We start from the raw sequence: 22,760 nt of genomic DNA, 5'->3' as shown, positions 1-22,760 counted from the left end.
AATGGTAATGTCATATAGTGTAACTGACTTGTCTTTGAGTAGAAACTGCAACAAAGAAATTTATGCCTAAGTTTTTCTTGGATAACAGTTCACTTTTTGATAGAGGAGCCATGGTTTGAGAAACTGCCCCTACCTGAACTCTTGGTTTCCAGCTAGTATTAATAAATGGAAAAAAGAAATATCTTGTAATCCATTTTAGTAGCTGGAAGGTGATGAAAAGCCAAACCTTTTCTGTGCACGGTGCTAAACGTCTTTAACTGAAAGGTGTAACAATTAATTTGATGCTGAAGGGCGTAACATTCTCTAGTGTTGCATATTCTTTTTTAAACTTTTGCAGGTAGTGTTGACTGTCTGCAAATAGGAATATACAGTGTTTACAAATTCTGTCACTTTAATTGCTTTTTATGTTAAATTTATAGGAAGAGCAATTTTGTGGATTTGCAAAATAATATATGATTTATGCTTTGTTTAGAAGAACAATTTTTGGTTTAAGGTTGAAAACTCAGAGATCCAATGTTGCACTAGAAAAATCTGCTGATCTTAAGGTTATACGAAGCAAAACAAAAATTGGGTTGCTTGTCAGCATATTGGGGTTTTTCGTCTTAAATTTATTCAGCCGATACTGGGATGTACAATATTTTTTTTTTCTCATTTTGTCTTGAGGTTGTGATTTACTGGTGAAAAATAAATGAAATAAATAATACTTTGCTTGTGTGTTTGACTTTCATAGGGCACTTGCCAGGACTGTAAAGTCAGAGGACCCAACCTTTGGGCATGCTTAGAGGTAAGTTGTTCTGTTGGTCCATAGTAGGATGCTTTTCTAGTCATCTGTGGATGAAATTGGTAGTAGTTGTTTTAAGAAACAGCTATAATGATCTTCTTTAAATTAGTTTCTTCATTATTTCAAAGCAAAACCTCTTATGCGGTTTCCTGTTCTTAAAATTATTTTCCCTCTATTAGGTACATTTTAAGAATACTGTGTTTAAAATGAGGTTTTTTAATAAGCTAGCATATTAAGGTTTTTTTGAATTATTATACTTTTTAGCTCTTAAGATTATTTATCTTTTCCCCAGGTCTGTAGATATGAAAAATAATATATTATTCCTGAATTAAGTTACTTTTCATAAGGATCTATTCGCACCTGTAGTAATAACATCTAAGAGTAAATGCTGACTTTTGCTGGCATAACAGTACATACTCTGGCTTTTTTTCTTCTTAAGCAAAACAAAGAAAAAACTTATTTTGAAACTTGTAAAAGCTTGCATAAACATTCTTCAAACTTCGTATGAATTTGGTACAGTCCTTATCCTGGCTATGGTTCTTTCTTAAATATGCTTTTGCTTTACTCTTCTTGCTGTCTACAAAAAACATAATTCTTGTTGAACTAAAAAAACCCTTGAAACTCTCTGAAAATGTTGCTTCTGATGGATCTACGATGCCAACAGGAAAGTATGTAGCTAATTTAGTTTCTAAAATGTCCAGCGAGTTATTCAGACATACAGCTGTTTCCAGAGATTGAAATTTTGCTCTATAGACTTGACTGCGTTTCTTGACAACGTTTGTCCAAGTCCTCTCAGGAAGATACATAGGCTGACATGCCAACCTTTAGGTATGCGTATGTATATTTTATTAAATCTACTTCATTAGTTTCCTTTTTAGTCGATTATGGTAGCAAGAGATCAGATTATTTTGCTGCTTCTGTCAGTAAGAGATAGAAACGAAGGGGGAAAGAAACAATATTTAATGTCTTTCTGTTAGATGGCTTGAAGTTTAATTACATATAAAAACCCTCTAGAGAGTAGGAAGAGGCGTTCACGGATGAACCTGGCAGGTGGGAAAGCTGCTGTGAAGCTTAGAACGTGTTTATTTTAATTTGTCTCTTAAACTGTTACTGAAAAACTTATTTTCATACCACCATTTCCATAGGAGAGTTTTCTAATTGCAGTAAGACACTTAGTGTCATGCTGTGATGTGTCTCCGCTTGGATTGGCGTATTGCCTTCACCTTTTTCAGTAGAAAAACATGGTGAGATGCCAGCATGTTAACTATCTGTAACTTAACAAACATCGATGACTGGTTAATATAGAAAATTGACTGTGTTAAGCTGCTATTTGATTGTATAAATTAACGTGTTTAGAGAGTTATACAGATAACATGCTGTACTCATTAACGTGATTGTCTTGACTCATGCAAATGAGGTATTAATGAAAATTGCTTGAGGACTGGCAGCTGCAAGATTCCACACTCAACTCAGCCCAATATGTTTTGCAATTAGCACAATTAAAATTAACAATTATTTTGCATGTTGTAAGTAGAATGTAGTGAGTAGTTATCCATGTTGTGCTGGAAACTCTTATTTAAAGGGAGAGAATTAATTAATTGTGAAGTAATACTCTGATAGCAGGCACTGCAGAGATGGGCATACGGGTGTTTTGGTATAAATGTGTCATGTTCCGAGGCTGTTGGAGTTCAGTATTTTAGACACTGGGCTAACTTCATATTTTCTGTAACAATCTTTAATAAGCCATGAAATGTAAAAAACCATGTTGACCTTAATCTGAATAAATATACCAAAATGGCCAAAAAATTATATTCCAAATACATTAAATATCTAACACTGTCTACCAGCGAGAGGAGTTGAGTTAAATCGTGCAGCATTCTTGTTTGCTTTTGGTGATATTTATTTTAACGCTTACTATGCATGCCTCTTGGTTTGTGTAGGACTCTGCAAGTTTGAAATTCGAGTGAATTTTAGAGGGACTGGCAGTATATTCCTATTCTGTAAACATGTTTGACACCACTTTTTAATTCCATATACTTCTTTGTATTTTGTTCAACAGAACAGATGTACATATGTTGGCTGTGGTGAATCCTATGTCGATCACAGTACCACCCATTCCCAGGTACGTGTATCTGTTAGTAATAGTTACTTGAAGCAGTGAAGTAGAATTAGAAGACTCTTTTTACTCATTTTGGTGAAGTCAATAGCCTGTGTTAGCATAACTGTTTGGAAGTTTGATTAGTTATGGTTGTTCTTCATCTATAGAAGCAGGACTTAGTAATTTAAGAGTGAGTTTAGTCTTTGTGCAGCTGCATAGTTAATGTAATTGTAACATTATTGTGCTCCTTAAAAGAACATTGTGAAAGTTAAAAAAAGAACAATCACCATTGACTTTTCAAGATGCATGATCAAGAGACTTCTTGAGTACTTCAGCTTATATGGAGTACTTCACTACTTCAGACTAACTTTTTGGGATTGTGGTTGCCTGATGGAAAGAGGAGGGAAGTTGGATTAATGAAGGTGAGAGCTGAACATAGGATACATAAATTACCAGAAACAGGTGCTTTGCTTCTGCATTAGGCTTCTTGTTCCAATGGCTACTGATAAAGAACCTGTAGCCTGAGCTGAGCGTATCCTTTCCTGCTGTGTCGTGGTTTTGGGCCCAGCTTTGTAGGAGCAGTGGAGTGTGTGCACTGTGGTGCTCAGCATGCCAAGTTCTGGCAATGCTGGACAGCTTCAATGCATCTGTTTGGGTCTTAAACTCACTGTCTGTTCTGTGCACACTTGCCGAAATGAATGATATGAGATGTTTCGTTCTCTCTTAACAAATGTACTGAGGACAGAGGGATGGTACTTTTATTAATCTGTCATTTCAAAATTGCTGACTTTTCAATTAAATGAAATTCCTGTCACCAGTTTACAGTTTGCCTGTCAGAAAATACATCTGAGGTTCCACACTGGGCAATTGTTGTCTTAAAATTCACCAAGGTTTTTTTCTTAGTGTTTTTTAAATGGACAAAAAGTATACACCAGAGTTTTACAAGTAGATGGATGCTTCATGGAAGCATTTTACCACCACTCCTGACTTTTTTTGAAGCAGAACCGTGAGAGGAGTGCGTATTTATACAAATCAATAGTTCATTAATATAAATCTATATAAATACTACTCTTTTTTTTGTCACCTGCTTAAGCTGAGTCATAGTTCTAAAGCCTTTACAATAGGTAAATAAATAGGTAAATAAATGAGCTGCTTGTAGTGCAGTTGGGGAGTGGATGGTCCCTGAATTTCTTGCCTACAATTTTATACCTCTTGGCTTTCTACAGTAGTTAATTCCTGGTTTACATGGTGTTCTAGCAATGTTATGTACTTTCCAGGTAAGAGAAAGGGAATAGATAGTTTGTTTGCTTTCAGTGTCATCCTTGTCTTGATTTTTCTTGTTGCTGAATTAAAATGTCTGGATTTTTTGTTCAGTAACAATCTCAATAAACTCACTGGGAGAAACGAGGTTGACATGAATCAGTTTATTTCTGTTTACTCCACTTTCCACCAGCAAGGCTCCCTGTACCACAAATAATCACGGTCATTGTGTCTTCTTCAAGAAAAGTAATAAGCTATTGCTCTGAAGACTTGTAATTATGTATTCAGCTTAAGCTACAGAATCAAACATATTCTTATGATTTAAATTGTCTGATGTTTGTGATGTTTTTTGATGGTGAGGGCTACTTAATGAAATCAGAGCCAACATTTTATATTAAAAACATTGTTCTTGTACAAGGCCTTATTAAATGAGAGGAAGAAGAACTTGGGCATCCTGCAGCAATTGCAGTATTTTCCTAATTTCTAGCAGATCCCTCATTGTCTATAAACATGACTGGTGCTTGTGTATAAGGAAGAAATACAGGAAGGACTGGTGGAAATATTTGGAGGAGATAGTAACTGTATGCAATCCTACAGTAAGCAAAGAGGTTAAAAAAAGAAAGATGAAGATTAGAACAGTAAAACTGTTCCCCATCTGTCAGATTTTTATATTGCTTCACAGGATAAAGCTGTCAACAAGAGAACTTGTTTGTTTTGATATGAGCACCTCCTACTGTAACTGAACTAAAAATCTTATCTTACTCTTCTGGTTGATTGTTAAATAACTTGAATTTCCTACAGCAGATCACTAGAAATAAACACTGCCCTTACTGTACAGGAGACAGCTTGCCATTATGAGCAATAGCAGACATGCTGGGAAAACTAGTTTGTTGTGAATTGTAACACCTCTGACAACAGGCTTTCTTCTTGTTTTGTAATTACACAAAAGCATGTCAGATATGACAGTGGCTTAGATTCTGATTGCACCTTGTTGCTAATTTGAGTGACTTGTATTAAAAACGAGCACTGGATAGTTTGTGCTAAAATATCAGTAATTGAACTGCTTCTTTTTTTAAAAAAATATTCTAACATACGTATTTGTTTCATTGTTGAAAGATCTAGAATTTTAATACTTCTGTTCTAGGTTGCGTGTAGCAGTATTTAATGATGCCAAATTTCTGAGTCATAATTTTGGGTTTTGTTCTGTTTTAGGAGACAAAACACTGTCTAACTGTCAACCTTACTACGCTCCGGGTTTGGTGTTATGCCTGTAGTAAGGAAGTATTCCTGGATAGAAAATTAAGATCTCATTCTCCACTACCAAATGCAAGACTGTCTCACCACGCACAAGAAAATAGCGTGCAGGTATTTTTTAACCTAATGAAACAAAGGCAGCTGTAGCTTTGCAGTGACCATTGTGGCTTCTTTCGAGTGAGATACTGACATTTCTTCCTTTCTTGTGGCTGAACCTTAATTTCTCTCTATTAAAGAAATTCTTTAAAAAGATGGTGCCCAGCTTTTATGTTCTGTCTGTGTACTGCATGCTTCCTAAGAACACTTTTTTCATCTGGCTGTCCAGTTGTTTGTAATCTACAATAAACTGTAAGCTATAGCAAAAGTACAGGGTTAAAGTTAAGGTTACAAGATTGGAATAATTCATCTGTGCTTCCCCTTCTGCCAGCTCTTGCAAACGTTAATTTACCAAACTCATTACAGTAATTGCTGGCTAACATACAGGGAGCAGCAGAGTGTCCTAGGATGGGTTTATGGATACTTGCCTGAGATACAAATTCATTCACACAAGCACAGTACTTTTGGAGAAATATATACTAATTGTTAACCTCATTCAGCTGGTAATATAAGACCCTTAAAAGGATTCCTATAACTTGGTTTCTGAGGTTTAAACATGTCTAATTTTCAGTTTTGATAAATGACTGAAAAAGTCTTGATTTGTGTATATACGTGTGTGTAGGGGAAAATTTTTCCAGTGATATGGCATACACACAAACAGTCCTGAATTGTTAAGAATTTAACTACTATGCAAGAATTTACTAAGAAGGCGGTAGGAACCTGTGTATATTCTATATATGTGTATACTTTTGGTGTAGAATGACAAATACATTGTGTTAGATTTATGTGGAAAAATAAGTATCAAATGAGAAACTGGGAGAGTGCCAATAGTGTTCTGTGGCAGTTTGGAGTATAAATATGCCAAGGAGAAAAATATGGCCAATGTCTGGGAAGTTGCTGTTAGTCAAGCAAAACACAGCCTGAAGATTGTAGTGTTTTATATGATCATGGCATCAAAGACAAGACTTTTTAAAAGTCCTTAGCTGTTCCTAACTCCACATTTATTAACAATTAACACAGTAGCTGAAGAGTGAAATAATGGATAAAGTATTAGCTAGTATTGTAGACAAGTTAGAGGAGAAAAATGAGCAAAGCAGACATATGGAGAATTTTGAGTTATGCTATTTGCTTATCTTCTTCTGCAGTTTCAATATTTGTTTAGGTTTGGTTTGTTCTGTTATCTTCTCCCAGTTACATTCGTCTTCACTGGCATCGGTGCTATTTACTCTGATAATATCCTTTCCAGATAAATGTTGTCTGGGGAAAAGGTTATGTTGCAATTTCTTAAGTATGATCGTTTAGCATAATGCATGTATCTGAAAAAGGTCTTATTTCTTTATTGCATATTTGCTGTATAGAAATGGCAGGTAACTTGGTTACTTGGAATAATACCGTTGAATATTAAATTTTTGCTGTCCAGAAATTCTGGTGACTTGATACCAAGCTGGGTTCAGACTTCTAAACTACTACTATACTTAACCTTTTTTAATCTTCCAAGGAAATGGCAACGATATACAGAAAAAACAGTACAACTTGCAAAGTCTGTCAAACATCTTGTTGAGAGTTTTTATTTATATGCTTACAAAAAGAGCTTGTCATGCAATAAATGTCTGCCCGCCTAATACTCTGCTTTTGGATTTGTACATTTTGCTTCCAGCAGTTTGTCTTCATTAAATGTAGTGAGCCATCTGGTGGCATATCAAAAACATATACGCTAACTTTTATGGCATGACAGCTATGTTAGCTTTTCAGTGCTGGTTTACGGTTTGTTATCCAAGGGAAAGAAACACTGTAACTTGCTTCGTTTTGATTGTTCGGCTGTTGTTATAAAATCATGCAATGGTGTCACTGCTAATCTGAAAACAAAAACGTGAGGTTTTTCTTAGTTAAACTTTTTCAGGGTAGCTGTGGAATTGTAGTGTTCTCACTTTATGTGCAGTGTGATTTCAAAATGAATTAATATAATTTTCAGTTCCTAGATTTGTTGGTGAAATTACATGAATGAATACAAGTAAATATACTTGTTTTTCTTTTTCTCCTTATAAGGATTTTAAAATACCTAGTAATCCCACACTGAAGATTCCATTAGCAGCTGTCTTTGACGACTTAGATACAGAAGTGGAAGAAGATGAGTTAAAGACTAGAGGTAATAAAAGTAAATTCCAGTGCTTTGTTGCCCTTTGTCACATGTGTATGTCTCCAAGTCTGGTTCTCTTCCAAGTGGAACTGTTTACTATTCTACTCCAACTAAGACATTTATTTTTAGTTTCACCTTCTTTGCAGCAATCTTTGCTTATCTTCAGAGCAGAAGCTGCGGTGGTCAATGTAGTGCACCCATGGAAACACCAACAAAAATAAGAAAGCATGTTGGAGTGATGTTTAGTGTAGCTGGTGTTCTAGCCACTCTGGTCAAAGTAGCTTTTTATTATAAAATGTAATGTTTTCTCCTGTCCTAAAAGTTCCTGATTTGAATGCTTTCCTGCGTTTTTGCACGACCCTTTTCTGAACCCGTAGTATCCCATATGGGTTTGGGGGGGTTTTGTTTTCTCCTTTTTGGTAATGGATTTGATGTGCTGCCAAGCTTTCTGATAAAAAGGTTACACCACCCTAATGTTAAACAATTGTGAAGATGAAAATGAGAGTGGATGAAACCCTAAACAGTGAAGCCTTGATTTCTCATTTCATAAGAGAACATAGTAATTATTTTTTGAAAGGCTCAAATTGGTATTGATCCTTTTAAAAAGGATATATGTACTTGTTAGTAAAGAAAATTTTTCTATAATAACTACTATTGTGTCAGAGAAATCTGACCAGCAGATTAAGGTATTGTGTTTGAGATGCCAGTGCATATGTCAAGGCAGTTTGTTTTCCATCAGTGATGATGAAAGAGTTAGTTATTCTAATTCATGGATCTCATTTCCCTTTACTCATCTACTGCCAGCTTCGCCTCTCCTAAGTCTGCTGGCATTGGCCAAAAAACCTGCTTTGCCCCTTCTGTTGTCTGGCACGGTCTTTCTGGATATGTCACCACTCTACTAATTTGCCATCTGCCCTTAAATCACTAAACCATGTGTTTTATTCCCAGTTAGTTTCTCCTAACAATATGTGTATTTATGTGCCTTGTCCTCTTAATGTTTTTGGGGAATGTAGCTTATATAGACCTCATATATGAGTCGAATTGCATTAAAGTCCCCATTAATATTGATGTGACTGTGTTAATGCAGTGCTCAAATTTAAAGGAAAAAACTTCTTTAGCTCAATCTTCATTCTTAAAATTTATTTTAAAATGCTTTTGATGAAGCAAACACTAGAATATATCTTTGCAAGAAAAGTCTATTAGAAAACTTTCCTTGCAACTGGAGGTTGGAAAACTGCAGTAAGAGTCTCTTCCTGATGTATCTTCTGCTGTTAACAAAATCCTATGGCTGTTCTTGCTTTCCTGTTTCAGTAAGAATGACCATCATTTTTGTTGCAGAAATTGGAAAGGTAGAATGCAGGTTCAGATGTGGGAAGCAGGACTATATTTCCATTCATACAGATAGTTTAAAAACCTCTTAAAGCTTTCAAATGAAGCTCTGTGCATTATAAAATTCAACTAGGGTAACCAAACTTGTGTTTAGATGTGAAAGGATTTTCTTAGTAAGTTTTATTGTTCTGCATCAGACTAAAATGCTAGGAGTAGTTCCTATATTTCAAGGATTGCATAGGGCCAATGGTGTTGATTGCTGAATATTTTGTTTTCCAGTCTTATTGATACTTTGCTTATAAATGTTACTGTTTTCTCACACAAAAGCAATTTTATTTTGAAATTACTTCATTAATTTAACAGTTTAATAGCTATGTATAGCAAGTGTTTCAGATTTCTTCAATTGAGATCATATGATAATTATGACTTGTTTAAGTAGCCTTTCCTTAAATATTTAGAGAATGTTTTTCATGACTCCATGATCACTGAAAGAATATAGGTTAATTGTAACTTTGTGTGTGGAAAAACGATATATGGATATTGGTAAAGAAAGTAAACAATCTAGGCTTGAAAATTAATTCAGTGGGGAAATTGAAACTGAGCAGTCTGTGTATAAAAGGGTATATAATTGACATAGATAAAGACTGATTGTAGGTAATTATAATTCTCATTCTGGGATAATCACATGCTGAGTAGGTTTTGAATATTGAGTGTAATCTGACTACTGGTATGAACTTGAGACAGAAGAATGAAATCTTCCTTGAGAAGCTTTTGGTGATATGATTAATGGTTGCAAATGCAGCATAGCAACAGTTTAACTGAACACATAAATCTTTAAGTTCCAGTAAAACTTAAATATTGATAAACATATTTTAAATCACAATCTACAGCTGTCGTAAAACAGAAGTTAATAAGGTGAACACAGTCTACTTGTCTCAAGTGTTCTAGTAAGTCAAAATCAAAACACTTAATTACTTCATCTTGTTAGGACTCCTAAAGGAATACTAATCTATATTTCTTTTAGTTAGAACTCTGCATTATAATTGGCATCAGAAGTGTTACACAAGTATTTTAATTAGTACATATTTTCTAAGAAGTATTTTCTTTAATATGTCCTGTATTGGATTAACCTACTTGCTGAATATTCATCCCGTTTTTCAGGTCTAACAGGATTAAAAAATATTGGAAACACTTGTTACATGAATGCAGCTTTACAAGCTCTTTCCAACTGGTAAGGAAAATGGTTGTAAATGTAATTTTATATTTGCTTATACATGCATTTTCTCAACATGGACTTAAGGATTTTAGAGGGCTGCACTGCCATGGTAGAAGCCATTTATTTGTTTGATCTCAGTCTTTTATACTACAAACAATTGTGTCACTGATAGGAAAAGAAAAAGGTATTGTGGTCTACGGGCTACTCAGCTTTTCCCCCGTTCTATTTTAATTCCTCACTGTCCTAAATAAAAATATATGCAGTTCTAGAGATTAGAAGAAAATCTGATAAAAGCTATTAATTTTGTGGTTTTGTTTTGTGCTGTAGAACAAATCAAAGGAAATGCATAAGAATAAACTGTAATAAAAAAAAAAAAGAGACATGTTAAGCTGAAAAGGCCCAAATTCAGTCCTTACAAACATTGCATCTGGGATGTTTTATGCTGCATCACCGTAGGCATGGCTAGAATACAAAACCTTCTCATCCCATGGGGATGCCAGACAAGTTCATGAAGGGGAAATCTACAAAAGTTGAAGAGATAAACCCGCTGTCCAGCTCCAGAGTTCTTGCGCTTGAAATGGTTGAGTGGGACAGCACTTGAGCAAAGCTCATAGATCTGCTTTTGGCTGCAGTCCAAGGCAGGAAACAGGGCTGAGTAGAGTTCACTGAGATCCTTCAACGAAGGAGAACTGAGGAGAATGAGGCAAATCTCTCTAGAAGGTAAAGAACTGGACATGAGGAGATGACTCCATTGAGAAATGGCAAATTTTGCAAGTGTGCTGGAACACCACCTGCCCTGGGCGCAGACACGTCCGATCTGTATCAGGGTTTGGGACTTCCAAAGGGAGGTTGAAGAGAGAGCAGTGAGAGAGTGTGCGAGTTGCCAACGCTGCATGTAGACAGATAAATAATTTACAAACATCATGTGGATTCTAGAGAGAAGATGATTTGTTTGAGATGCTGTTTGTGGACTAGACTTGGGTGACAGTCACCGCAGTGGTGCGTGTGTCCTTGTGTGATGGCCGGTAGGAACTGCCTTGAATTTCAATCCCATTAGACAGTTCTAGTGCTTTCATAAATGCCAGAATATGTCTGAGGAGCAGCGTTGCTGGACTGCTGAAATCCAACTAGGAAATATTTGGTTACAGCATTTAAGGATGTCAATTACATAATAGTATTCTTCTGTTTTCATACTCTTGTATGAAATGCAGATTTCCTCTTGTATTTTAAAGACCTGCAACAACCTAAAGAAAATACTGTCTTCTTCTTTTTAATCAGCCCACCTTTGACGCACTTTTTTCTTGACTGCGGAGGCTTAGCTAGAACAGATAAGAAACCGGCAATCTGTAAAAGTTACCTCAAGCTGATGACAGAACTCTGGCACAAAAGCAGGTGATTAAATAATTTTGCTGATTAAATGATTACAAATAAACTCTGGAGTCATGAAGGATGCATTAATCTTCTAATTGTTATTTTTGTGTATCACAGAATTACGCTCATAAATTAAGGAAGGAGAGACTAACTTGAAAGATTTAAACACTCCTTATAACCTGTTCTTTTCCATATTACCAAAGACAAGACAAATAATTGATGTAAATTGCAGTAAGGAAGATCTGACAAGAAATAGGTGATAAGCACTACACAAAATAGCATTAAGCTTTTAAAAATAAGTTTGTATCTGTCAGAAATACACTAAAATGTTGTTACTTTATCCTCTTGGTGTCCTTCAATGTTTTATCAATTTGTCTTATTTCCTTATGTGGAATTTCTGTTATCTCTAAGAAGATACTTTAAAATATAAGTACAATGGTCCAGAAACAGTAGTTGTGCATACTGCCAAGAGTATGTCTGACTTGTCATCTGATTCGCTGACAAGAAATGTGGCATTAAAGTCCTGATACCGTCTCTGTTTCTGTTGAATGACAGACTTTTTTCAAAAATTGTATTGTTAATTATTCAGCACCAATATTATGTTTGGTTAAGATTAATATTATTGGTGTTAGAGGTGCTGTAGTTCACTTGCAGCTAAATTTATGATTCTAGTAAAGATAGGAAATTGCACTTAAATGCTTGATTTCTTTCCTATATGTATTCATATATTTGAAACTTGTTTTTCTTTAGACCTGGTTCTGTCGTTCCTACTGGTTTATTTCAAGGAATTAAAACTGTTAATCCAATGTTTCGAGGCTACTCTCAACAGGTAAAACTTTCTGATGTCTTTTAAATCTGCCTAAGCCATAATGTTATCTCTTCTTTTTAAACTTAATGCTTAAGATATGCTTCCTATATTTGTTTAAAGCATATGCAACAAAGTTTATATGCTTCAAATGTAGATTATCTGAAACCAAACTACCAACAGTTAAGTCGGGTTTTATGTTTGTATATATAAAATTCTTGAAAGGCCTTCAACTTCGGAGAATAACTCATTTTCCCTTTTTCCAGGAAAATTAAAAGAATATGTATCTAAGTCATTCGCTTTGTGTAAAATAATAGTGCTAACATTTGAGCAGTGCCAGAAAACAAAGGTGTTAAAAATATAAAAGAATAGAATTATTTTTTATATTCATCTACCTGTAAAAAAAAATGCAATATACCATTTTCATTTAGTATTTTTTTTGGGGGGGGGGGGGGGAAAAAAACAACAAACAAAACAAAAAACCCAAAACCAACCAACCAAAAAAACCATAACCAAAACAACACACCAGTTTGTGTTTAGTAAGCAGTATTGCAGGAGCTGTAAGCTGGTGACTTGTTAGAGGCATGGGTTATCACATAGTAAAGGCATTCTTCAGTTGATCCTTCTTATAATATCTTGCTGCGTTCATATGGTTTGCAGTACTTTATTGAAAGGTTTTGGGCTGGAGGAAAAAATGAAACCCTCTTATTAGAAAAGCTTACTCATATCTTCCAGGAATCTGCTGTTATTCAAAGGAATTTTGCTGTTTCAGTTAACATGTCTTGTATTCGTGAAGTGGAGGATTAGAGCACATTTTAATGTTCAAATGCTGTGTGTAGCTGTAAAGTAAATGTTTTAAGTAGTAATATAAATTTTTTTTAATTTATTCATTAATTTCTTAAGAGCTCCATGAATTTCTGGCAAAGTATCAGTCCTGATAACTGCAAATCACAGAATCCTAGAATGTCAGGGATTGGAAGGGGCCTCAAAAGCTCATCCAGTGCAACCCCCCATGGAGCAGGAACACCCAGATGAAGTTACACAGGAAGGTGTCCAGGCGGGTTGGAATGTCTGGGCAGCCTGTTCCAGCGTCTCTTAAACTTACTGAGAAGTTTCTTCTCAAATTTAAGTGGAACCTCTTGTGTTCCAGTTTGAACCCATTACCTCTTGTCCTATCATTGGTTGTCACCGAGAGGAACCTGGCTCCATCCTCCTGACACTCACCCTTTATATATCTGTAAACATTAATGAGGTCACCCCTCAGTGTCCTCTTCTCCAAGCTAAAGAGCCCCAGCTCCCTCAGCCTTTCCTCACACGGGAGATGCTCCACTCCCTTCAGCATCTTGGTGGCTGCGCTGGACTCTCTCCAGCAGTTCCCTGTCCTGCTGGAACTGAGGGCCCAGAACTGGACACAAGATTCCAGGTGTGGTCTCCCCAGGGCAGAGCAGAGGGGCAGGAGAACCTCTCTGACCTACTGACCTTGTAACCCACCCCAGGTACCATTGGCTTCCTGGCCACAAGGGCCCAGTGCTGGCTCATGGTCACCCTGCTGTCCCCAGGACCCCCAGGTCCCTTTCCCCTACGCTGCTCTCTAATAGGTCGTTCCCCAACTTACACTGGAACCCGGGGTTGTTCCTGCCCAGATTCAAGACTCTACACTTGCCCTTGTTATATTTCATTAAATTTTTCTCCACTCAACTTTCCAGCCTGTCCAGGTCTCGCTGGATGGCAGCACAGCCATAATAAATAAACTGTATGGAAACTTGGTTCTTGCAGCTTTGAACACTGAGAATGTCTTTTTTCATGCAGAGCAACACTTAAGGGGAACCTTTTTAGGTTCTGCCTGGTTCACACTTCAGTTGTATGTTTAGGAGGTTTCGTGGCAACAATTCCAACAAAGCAGGTCTTTCATGACCAACACTCTCCTATTGCCCAGCATCGCCAGTTGGGCAGCCGTGTCCTATACTCAGGTAGAAGAAGAAATTATTTTGCTCAATGAATTTATCAATTAATCTGTGTCTCAAGATTTGAGTCCTTTTTTTTTTCTTTTTTTTTTTTTGTAAAAGGATTACCAGCAAATAGTCATTCTAGATTTTTGTTAATTACCCAAACTTGAATCTCAAATCGGATAGATGTAGTTTTTAAGAAGAATGTTTTTCAGTCAGCAGTTGTGAGCATAATAACTGATTGCTATGATGGATGGGAATGTTGAGCAGCAGAAGTTACTATTATGAACAACCCAAATACAAAAAAAGAAAATAGAAGCAGTAGTAGGTGCCAAGAAGAGACTGTTGTTTTCTCCCATGCTTGCTTTATTAGATACTCTCTATTGCCAGGAACCAAGCTGCTGCGTAGATTGTTGAAATTTGATGGCTTTTAAGGTATTTTGAAACATGGATTAGACTTGTAGTAGTACTTGACAGCTCTTTGTGGAAACACTGATAGTTGAGGAATCTTGTCCAGGCTTGAGAAGAATAGAGATCTTGTAGGCAGTATGATGCAATTGGAAAGATGGGCTAAGTGCATCATAATACTTCTTAATAGAGTATTTCCATACACAGGGAAAGCAAGGCTCTGATTGCATTGCTGATGCTGCTGCATAAGGCTTTAAAAAACTGTCCCTAAAATGTTCCTTTACCAGCACAACCGGAATCTTGACCACACTGGTGGTAGTTGCTCGATTTACATTTATCATTCATATAAGCTGTGGCTGTATTTTTGTTGAAGTTGTTGAAAGAAGCTTTTTGGGAACTGCAGTATTTTGGAGGAAACTTGTATGATACTTGTGACATGCAAGAAAAAATATGTGATCTGGCAATGCAATTTCTTTTGAATATTAGTCATGGGACAGAGGACTTTACCTTATTCTTCTTGAACAGCTGCTGCTTTCATTTAAGCGATCTGTATCTTTTCCTGAAATGACTTTAGTACTTTCCAAATAAAATGGAATAATACTGTAAAACTTGTTTAAAATCCTAGGATGCACAAGAGTTTTTGCGTTGTCTAATGGATTTGCTTCATGAAGAGCTTAAAGAACCAGTTGTGGAACTGGAAGATGCCCAGCCTGTGAGTGTTGAAGAGAGCATGGAAGAAGACAAGAGCCAGTCAGATGTCGGCTTTCAGCCCTGTGAATCCTGTGGTACCTGTGATAAACCAGAAAGCGATGGTATTTTCAAACCTGTCTTAGAGGATCCTGCGGAGACAACCATGTTAATTCAGGATGATGATAACAACTCAATCACGTCCAAGGATTGGCAGAAGGAAAAAGTATCAAGCAACAAGCTGAAACGAGCAAATTCTATAGAAGACCTGGAAAAAGACACGAACACTGCTGCAGAGAGCCCTGAATTTCTAAATAATCAAGGAACTGTTAAAGTACAGATACACAGCAGATTCTCAGGTAATGCATTACTAATGCGCCATTGAACTAGTCAAATTCTTAATCATAATATCTGTGTGAGTGGGAATGAGTTACAGTAGAATACACTAGACAGGTATAGGTCAAATAGGGTAGATGGATTTACTTGTAAATAATGCGCCGCCTTAATTTATTTTTTCAGTTTAGGTGTTCTAAATTCAACTTGAATTCCCTTGAGAAGCTAAAGATTTGTACTGGGTCGCGTTTCAGATAACCCAGGAGAGTGGAGTTGTTTTGTGTTTGTTCTTAACTTAAAGGCTTGTTAATTTATATGGTGATTCATTCCTAAATGTCCAGTGACTTGACAGTGTGGTTAAATAAGTTACGTAACAATTGCATCTGTTCATTCTGCAGTATATTTTTGATAGAATTTATGAAATAATGCAAATATTAATTGCAGAGTACATCAATGATGTCCACATGAATGATATATCTGCAGCCCAAACCTCGCCATCAAATGAAGGGATGAATGCACGCTTATCAAACAGTCCTCCAAAATCCTTCTCGTCATGCTCTTCACTGGCACCAGTCCACAAAAAAGGTATCAGCCCTTTATTTTCTCTCTCCTGGTACTTAATTTCTCTGTATTACAGTTTTCATTTTGTTGTTTCTTGCGTCTTGCATAGCAATGCAGCATTGTTCTTAGGGGTTTTTGGATTTGGTTTGGTTTTTTTTTAATCCCCTATCCCTTGTGGGAAGAGGGAGCATCATATAAGCTGGACATATAATAAGACTCCCATTACTTCTGTAAAATTCTGATTATTTTGAAGCATGAATAGTATTTGCTTTGAGAGGATGGAGAGAAGGAAAATGTGGGAGAAGTTAGTACCACAGAGAGGTGATGCTTTTCAGAGAACATACGCATTGGTTCCTCTGCAGAAGTTCAGTAAGTCAGCATTTTAGTTTACCAAGGCTTAAGGAGCACTGTGTACCTATAGTGTAGATACACATGTAAACGTTAACTGCTTTATGCTTATCACTGTCTTTGCGGTTTAGAGTATTTTTTTTGACACTTTCCACAGTATGATGTGTTTATCAGCATCCAGAATGTTTAGACTTCTATTGCTTTTAGATACAAGACATTGCAGCTTTAGAGCACAAGGAACAATATATGATTTATTTTATTTTTAATTCCCCCTTATTATTTGTCTAACTGGAGACCTGAATAAGCTGCTGTTGGGCTGGATTCTAGTAGTAAATTTAGTGTATTTCAGCTCACTGCCAGTGTTGTGATACAATAAGCTTGTGTATGAGCTCTTCAGCCCAACATGGTTAAAACTTCCTAGGAAGATATAATCAAATTAAATGTCAGATCAAATGTGCCTTTTTAAGTTTATACATTGGGATTCCTGCCAAGACGAATCTCATGGCAGTAGGCTGTAGATTTCAAGACTGGAAATCTGGGTTTTTGTGAAACAGAGGCAAAATTTTTTTGGTGTTTTTCCCCCCATAAACTGCTTGAGAAACCTACATGAATTGCCTGGTACTAGTAGTAGTCGGGTTGTGTAATTTCTGAGGAATATTTAATAAATAGCAACCAAGGCTTGGCTCATAATTTAATCCAAAATACGTGTGATCTCTAATTATGTTACGCAAAGTTGAAGGAAATCAGAATCCACTATATCTTGCTCTGCTTTCAGCATTGTATTCTTGTCATTGTATAGTTTCAACTGTATCATCACCAAAAAGGAAGAAGCGCAAGAAGTACAGGAGTGTTATCTCTGATATATTTGATGGAACTATAATAAGCTCAGTACAGTGCTTGACTTGTGATCGGGTGAGTAAGAAAGGGGACTTGTAGCATTTAGTATGTTTTTCTCCTCAATACAAATACTCATGAATGCAGTTGTTCTCTGGTAACTTTATTCTTTCATGGCAGATTTCCTCAGAAATTTAGGTTGTTTCATACCTGTTCACTCAAATAGCAATAGCAGCTACTACCAGCACTTTGTGTTTAGACTAGCTTGAATTGAGCTGGATATATACTCAGAGCTGAAAAATAACATTTTGAGAATTGGTTTACAGCAAGGATGGAGAAAGAGGCTTGCTCTTCAACTTTACGTAGGTAGGATTATTTTCTACTAATGTTCTGAATACTCTAATACATACCTGCTACTGTTATAAGTTCTCAGGTACATAATGTTACAAAGAAAAGTAAGAGATGGTAGTTCAATAACACTGCTAAACAGTCTTATCGGGTAGACTGAAGCTGAGAAAATTCAAGACACTTACAGGTCATATGAATCATTAACTGGTTTCTGAAATTGTCCCCTATTGCAAGATGTGGTGCAATATAGGAATAGTTGTTTTTTTTCCTGTACTGTTTGCTTATAGAATTACTTAGAACAGCACACATGTTCATTTAAAATAAAGTCAATTATCAAACATGTCTAGTGGACCACTTTAGTTTCAAAACAATAGTATCAAACATTGGAGATCCAAATCTTTGCATTGGGAGCAAGTTTCTCAACAGCAAGTTTAAAGCTCCCCCTGATGCAGTTGCATGCCCTTACTGCTTCGCTTGCTTTACAGCTAAGAATACAGAGACCTCAGGGTAACTGGTGAGCAAGTTCAAAAAATAAATAAGAATTTTTAAATTTTAAAGTTTGTTTGATGTTTTGCTGTGTGACTATGTGATCACTAGATCCAGGATAGGAGAAAGCAAATGCACAACTGAGTCTGTTTTGCAGCAGGTCCAGTTATATCAGGTCAAGATAATGTCAAAGTAAAGTGCTGTCAAAAGAATGGGCTGAAGCTTTCTGAAATGAGCTTGTATAACAGGAGCCAGAGGCAAAAACTAAAGAGCTTTGCATGATTAGTAGGAAGACAATTAATAATAAATTGAAGATTACTTTGTAATTAATGGTGTACTTTGCTTTTCTCATCAAGCTTAACTCTGTGTTTTTTCTGTATTTTCTTCTTTAGCTGTCTGTAACCCTGGAGACCTTCCAGGATCTGTCCTTGCCTATTCCAGGTAAGGAAGATCTTGCAAAACTCCATTCTGCCAGTCATCAGACATCTCTAGTCAAAGCAGGGTCATGTGGAGAAGCATATGCCCCCCAGGGATGGATAGCTTTTTTTATGGAATATTTCAAAAGGTAAATAATATTTACCTTGTTTTGTTTATTTATCTATTTTGAAATTCCAGTTTCTGCTCTTCTGGCAGAACATTTGTTGGTTTTCTTTCTTTTCTGTCAATGATGTTTCAGGTTTGTTGTCTCATGTGTTCCTAGCTGGTTTTGGGGTCCGGTTGTAACCTTACAAGATTGTCTTGCTGCCTTTTTCGCCAGAGATGAGCTCAAGGGTAAGAGGTTAATTACATCAACATGTTTCTTCTGGGTTTTTTTTTTTTCCTCCTTTCACAATAAGATGATTAATATCTTATTAGCTTCATGCAATTGAGCAAAGGCCACCTGTTAGACTTAGTCATTCCTTGCTCTTATGGGATTGTTCATTTCAAAAAGGTAAGCTCCTCGTTTAACTGGATATTTGAGGTACGATATGCCTATGAAAGCTGCTTGAGAAATGTCAAGTCAATCTGAATTTGGTTTCATGAAATGGTATCAAGTGAAGGTTCATAACAATTTCAAAACACACCATATTAATACTCATTCTCATAACCTTAATTTGGACTTAGTAAATTATTTGCATTTTAAATTATATAGGATCATCTCTTTCGTTTATTCTGTACTGCTTCATAGTTGAAAGCGTAAAAAGTAAGAGCCTTTCTATTTAGTTGGTATCTCAACATTCTTACAACTGTTAAATATTGAATGCAACCTAAAGATAAATTCCCTTGGGACTTTTAAATATCAAATATATGCTCTTGAAGGATAACTATTTGGATTTGGAGAATAATGGCTCTTTTTCTTCTCCCTGATATTTGCAGGTGATAACATGTACAGCTGTGGAAGGTGTAAAAAGTAAGCTGACTTTTACCTTTGTTTGTTTTAACTTGTCTTAATTTGAGTGCTTTAATGCTTCTGTTAGTCAAGAGGCTTTTATTTCTGTTGGATATGTCACAGTGCTATTAATCTTTTGATACCAGCTTGCGGTCTGGCTGTCAGGAATTTAGTATTCCAAAGGTGCAGGAGTTGGGAAGCACTGACTCACTGTACCATATTGCAAAACAAATGTGCTTAATTCTTTTTCATGTTCCTTACAATTTGAGACCTTTTAAAATTGATTTGATTGATAAAATAGAAGCTTTTAGCCCTCTACATTACTAGCAAGTTTTCATTGATACACAGTAGGTCACTTCAGTGTGTTAAAAATAAAGAAATATACGATGGCTTTAAATACTAAAGCACCAAGAAACAAAAGTGGTCTGAAGAATCCTCAAAGTGTTTGTGGAAAAGGAGTGTTATTCCTTGCTATGTAAGTGGTGATCTGCTGTAGGTAATTTCTTTAAAAAAATTAGTTGATTTCTTTTTCTCTTTTGCTGAATAATCATCTTTCACCAAGCTTAAAGTTCTTTATGCCGAGAGAAATCATAAGCTAGATGCAACTTGGTTGTTTGTACTTGTTGCTTTGAATTTTTCAGCAGTACAGATTGTCTTTTCTTTTGAAGCGTCATTGTTTGCATCATTTTGGCTACTCCATGTCTAGTCTACATTCCAGAAATATTTTGCATTTACTAATGTAATGTTCAGCTTAGACTTCTGCTGATCTAGCACAATATAATAAAACCTTTTCAGAACTAAGTATTGTTTTGGTTTTTTATTTGTTTAGATTAAGAAACGGAGTGAAATTCTGCAAAGTGCAAAAATTTCCTGAGGTACTGTTACTACATGCACTTTAAAGCCCTTTTTCTGCATGGTTAGGAATGTGGTAAGACTAATGGGTTGCATGGAGTAAGTTGTGTTCAAAACGTTACCTGATGAAAGCGTATCTTCATATTGGTATTTATTTTAAGAACGTGAACAACATTTAATTATTCACCCTGTAAGAAAGTGAACCTTGTACATTAACACTAAAGTTAAAAGAATGGGATTTTTCTGTGTTCTTACTGTCAGCCTGCAGAACTTACTTATACTGTAGATCATAGAATTAAATACCACAGCCAGACTGGAAATCTTTTCTATAAGTAATGCTTGTAGCTTTACATTTTAAAAGTAATCCAATCTCACACTTCAAAACATGAGTTGATGGCTGGAATAGTCAGGAAGAATGAATGTCCCTTGCGACAAGATTGTGCAATAGGTGCACTGAGGAAGAGAAGAGGTGTGTTGTTCATTGCTGCATCAGTGTTAGTAACTGTTCAGGACTGTGTTTTTAATACTGTCAGTAAGATGTCTTTGATAATTGCAAATTAATTTCTAACTCCTTGAGCCACAGTTGATTTAAAAAAAATAAATCTGTAGAACACAGAGCTTGTGATAGCTGCCTCAGGCCATAGACAAAAGTGATCCATTTGGGATGATAAAAGGCAATGATGGCATGCATAGTGTAATTGTTTAACAGCAAATAATAGCCTGTATAGTCCTTGAGTGAATCTGCCAATCCTTCTTACAGATCTTGTGCATTCATCTCAAAAGATTTAGACATGAACTTATGTTTTCCACGAAAATTGGGACGCACGTGTCCTTCCCTTTGGAAGGCCTTGATCTTCAGCCTTTCCTGGCGAAGGACAGTCCAGCTCAAATAGTGACTTACGATCTCCTATCTGTCATCTGCCATCATGGAACTGCCAGCAGTAAGTATGAGGTTGATTGTTTTGTCTTTGCAGTTGATATTCACGCCAGCACTTCTTTTTAAGGATGATATCCATATGCTGAAGGGTAAATAGATAAGCATTAGTAATTATAATTTGAAAGATAAATGCTGTGATTTTTACCTTGAACCATCTTGCTCTTAAAGAGTTGACACATTTTGAAATTGTATAGCATACCTAAATAAAATTGGAGGTGGGAAAAATTAACATGTCCTGGAATATTAAGTAAAAAACTATATGCACTATTGAAAGTGAATAGTATAAATATGCAAATAATGTTACATGCCAGCAGATGACCAGCTATCAGCTGTTCTACACAGTGATGAGTAGCTGAATTAACATCTTATATGTCAAGCTTGTTCCTGCCCAAGTGCTTTCAGTATTTATAAAATTTCGAAAATAGCAGGAAGAAAAGTTTGAAGCCAGAAACTTTGTAGATTTTCACAGAAGATACTCACCCCTTCCTGCTCTCCAGACTTGAGGGATCCATTACTTAGATGAAGTAGTTTCCATTTTTTCTGGATGCTTTTTCATCTTCCATTTATTGTTTGCTGAATGATGCTTCTTGTCATCGGTTTAGTAGATATTTGATTATTTTCTTATTGACAGTTGAATATGTATTTAAACATAGTAATAATTTTAAATATATTATGAATAGTCCCCAAAACATAGTTAAGTATGGTCTTGATATCACGTAGCCATTTACACATCTCTGCTAATTTCTGCTATAAAACAGACAAAGATTTGAAAAGAGTGGAAACTGGTTTGGTTAAACTGTAGCGACAGTCTTACACTGATTTGAAGCTCGTGGTTCAGGAATACATTAGACAACAGGCTGTTGGAAGAGTCCAAGAATATACTGAAAGCAGTGTCCTACTTTCCACTAGCTGATCCTGACTTTGAGAGCAATCAGTATCTGGGTCCTGTCTACTAATGATTTAATGTTTCTCCCATTTAAGACTTGTTTTTTTTGGACTTGCAGTGCAATACACAAAAAGGAAGTAAAATGGACAGCTCTGGACACTTTTTAATAACTCTCGTTTCTAACACTCTAGGTGGACATTACATAGCTTATTGTCGCAACAACTTAAATAATTTGTGGTATGAATTTGATGACCAGAGTGTCACAGAAGTGTCAGAAACCACAGTACAAAATGCAGAAGCCTATGTTCTCTTCTACAGGTAAGAAATGAAAGGTACCATCACACTCATATTAGTCAGGTATGGAAATGACTTTTTAAGCACTTGGGCGGCTTTCAGAAATTAGCTGTCCCACGAAAAT

The 22,760-nt window shown here is 36.1% G+C and overlaps 1 protein-coding gene across 3 annotated transcripts in view; it reads left to right on the top strand.

The window, feature by feature from the left end:
* Positions 1-22,760, top strand: part of USP33 (ubiquitin specific peptidase 33) — a 41,920-nt gene that overhangs the window by 5,869 nt on the left and 13,291 nt on the right. For 2 of the 3 annotated variants that reach the window (XM_080349110.1, XM_080349111.1), the window contains 16 exons: positions 731-784; positions 2,841-2,903; positions 5,352-5,504; positions 7,536-7,635; positions 10,117-10,186; positions 11,450-11,563; positions 12,293-12,371; positions 15,327-15,747; positions 16,166-16,306; positions 17,430-17,542; positions 18,691-18,863; positions 18,975-19,069; positions 19,655-19,688; positions 20,497-20,542; positions 21,280-21,460; positions 22,534-22,660. In XM_080349110.1, coding sequence (XP_080205236.1) covers positions 731-784; positions 2,841-2,903; positions 5,352-5,504; positions 7,536-7,635; positions 10,117-10,186; positions 11,450-11,563; positions 12,293-12,371; positions 15,327-15,747; positions 16,166-16,306; positions 17,430-17,542; positions 18,691-18,863; positions 18,975-19,069; positions 19,655-19,688; positions 20,497-20,542; positions 21,280-21,460; positions 22,534-22,660 — 1,964 coding nt within the window. The remainder of the gene's footprint in view (positions 1-730; positions 785-2,840; positions 2,904-5,351; positions 5,505-7,535; positions 7,636-10,116; positions 10,187-11,449; positions 11,564-12,292; positions 12,372-15,326; positions 15,748-16,165; positions 16,307-17,429; positions 17,543-18,690; positions 18,864-18,974; positions 19,070-19,654; positions 19,689-20,496; positions 20,543-21,279; positions 21,461-22,533; positions 22,661-22,760) is intronic. The other variant, XM_080349112.1, reaches the window with a different exon arrangement.

This window comes from Nesoenas mayeri (assembly GCF_963082525.1).
Source record: "Nesoenas mayeri genome assembly, chromosome: 8".
Taxonomy (NCBI): Eukaryota; Metazoa; Chordata; class Aves; order Columbiformes; family Columbidae; genus Nesoenas; species Nesoenas mayeri.
Note: the sequence above shows the minus strand (reverse complement) of the source record. Positions and strands in the feature narration are given on the sequence as shown.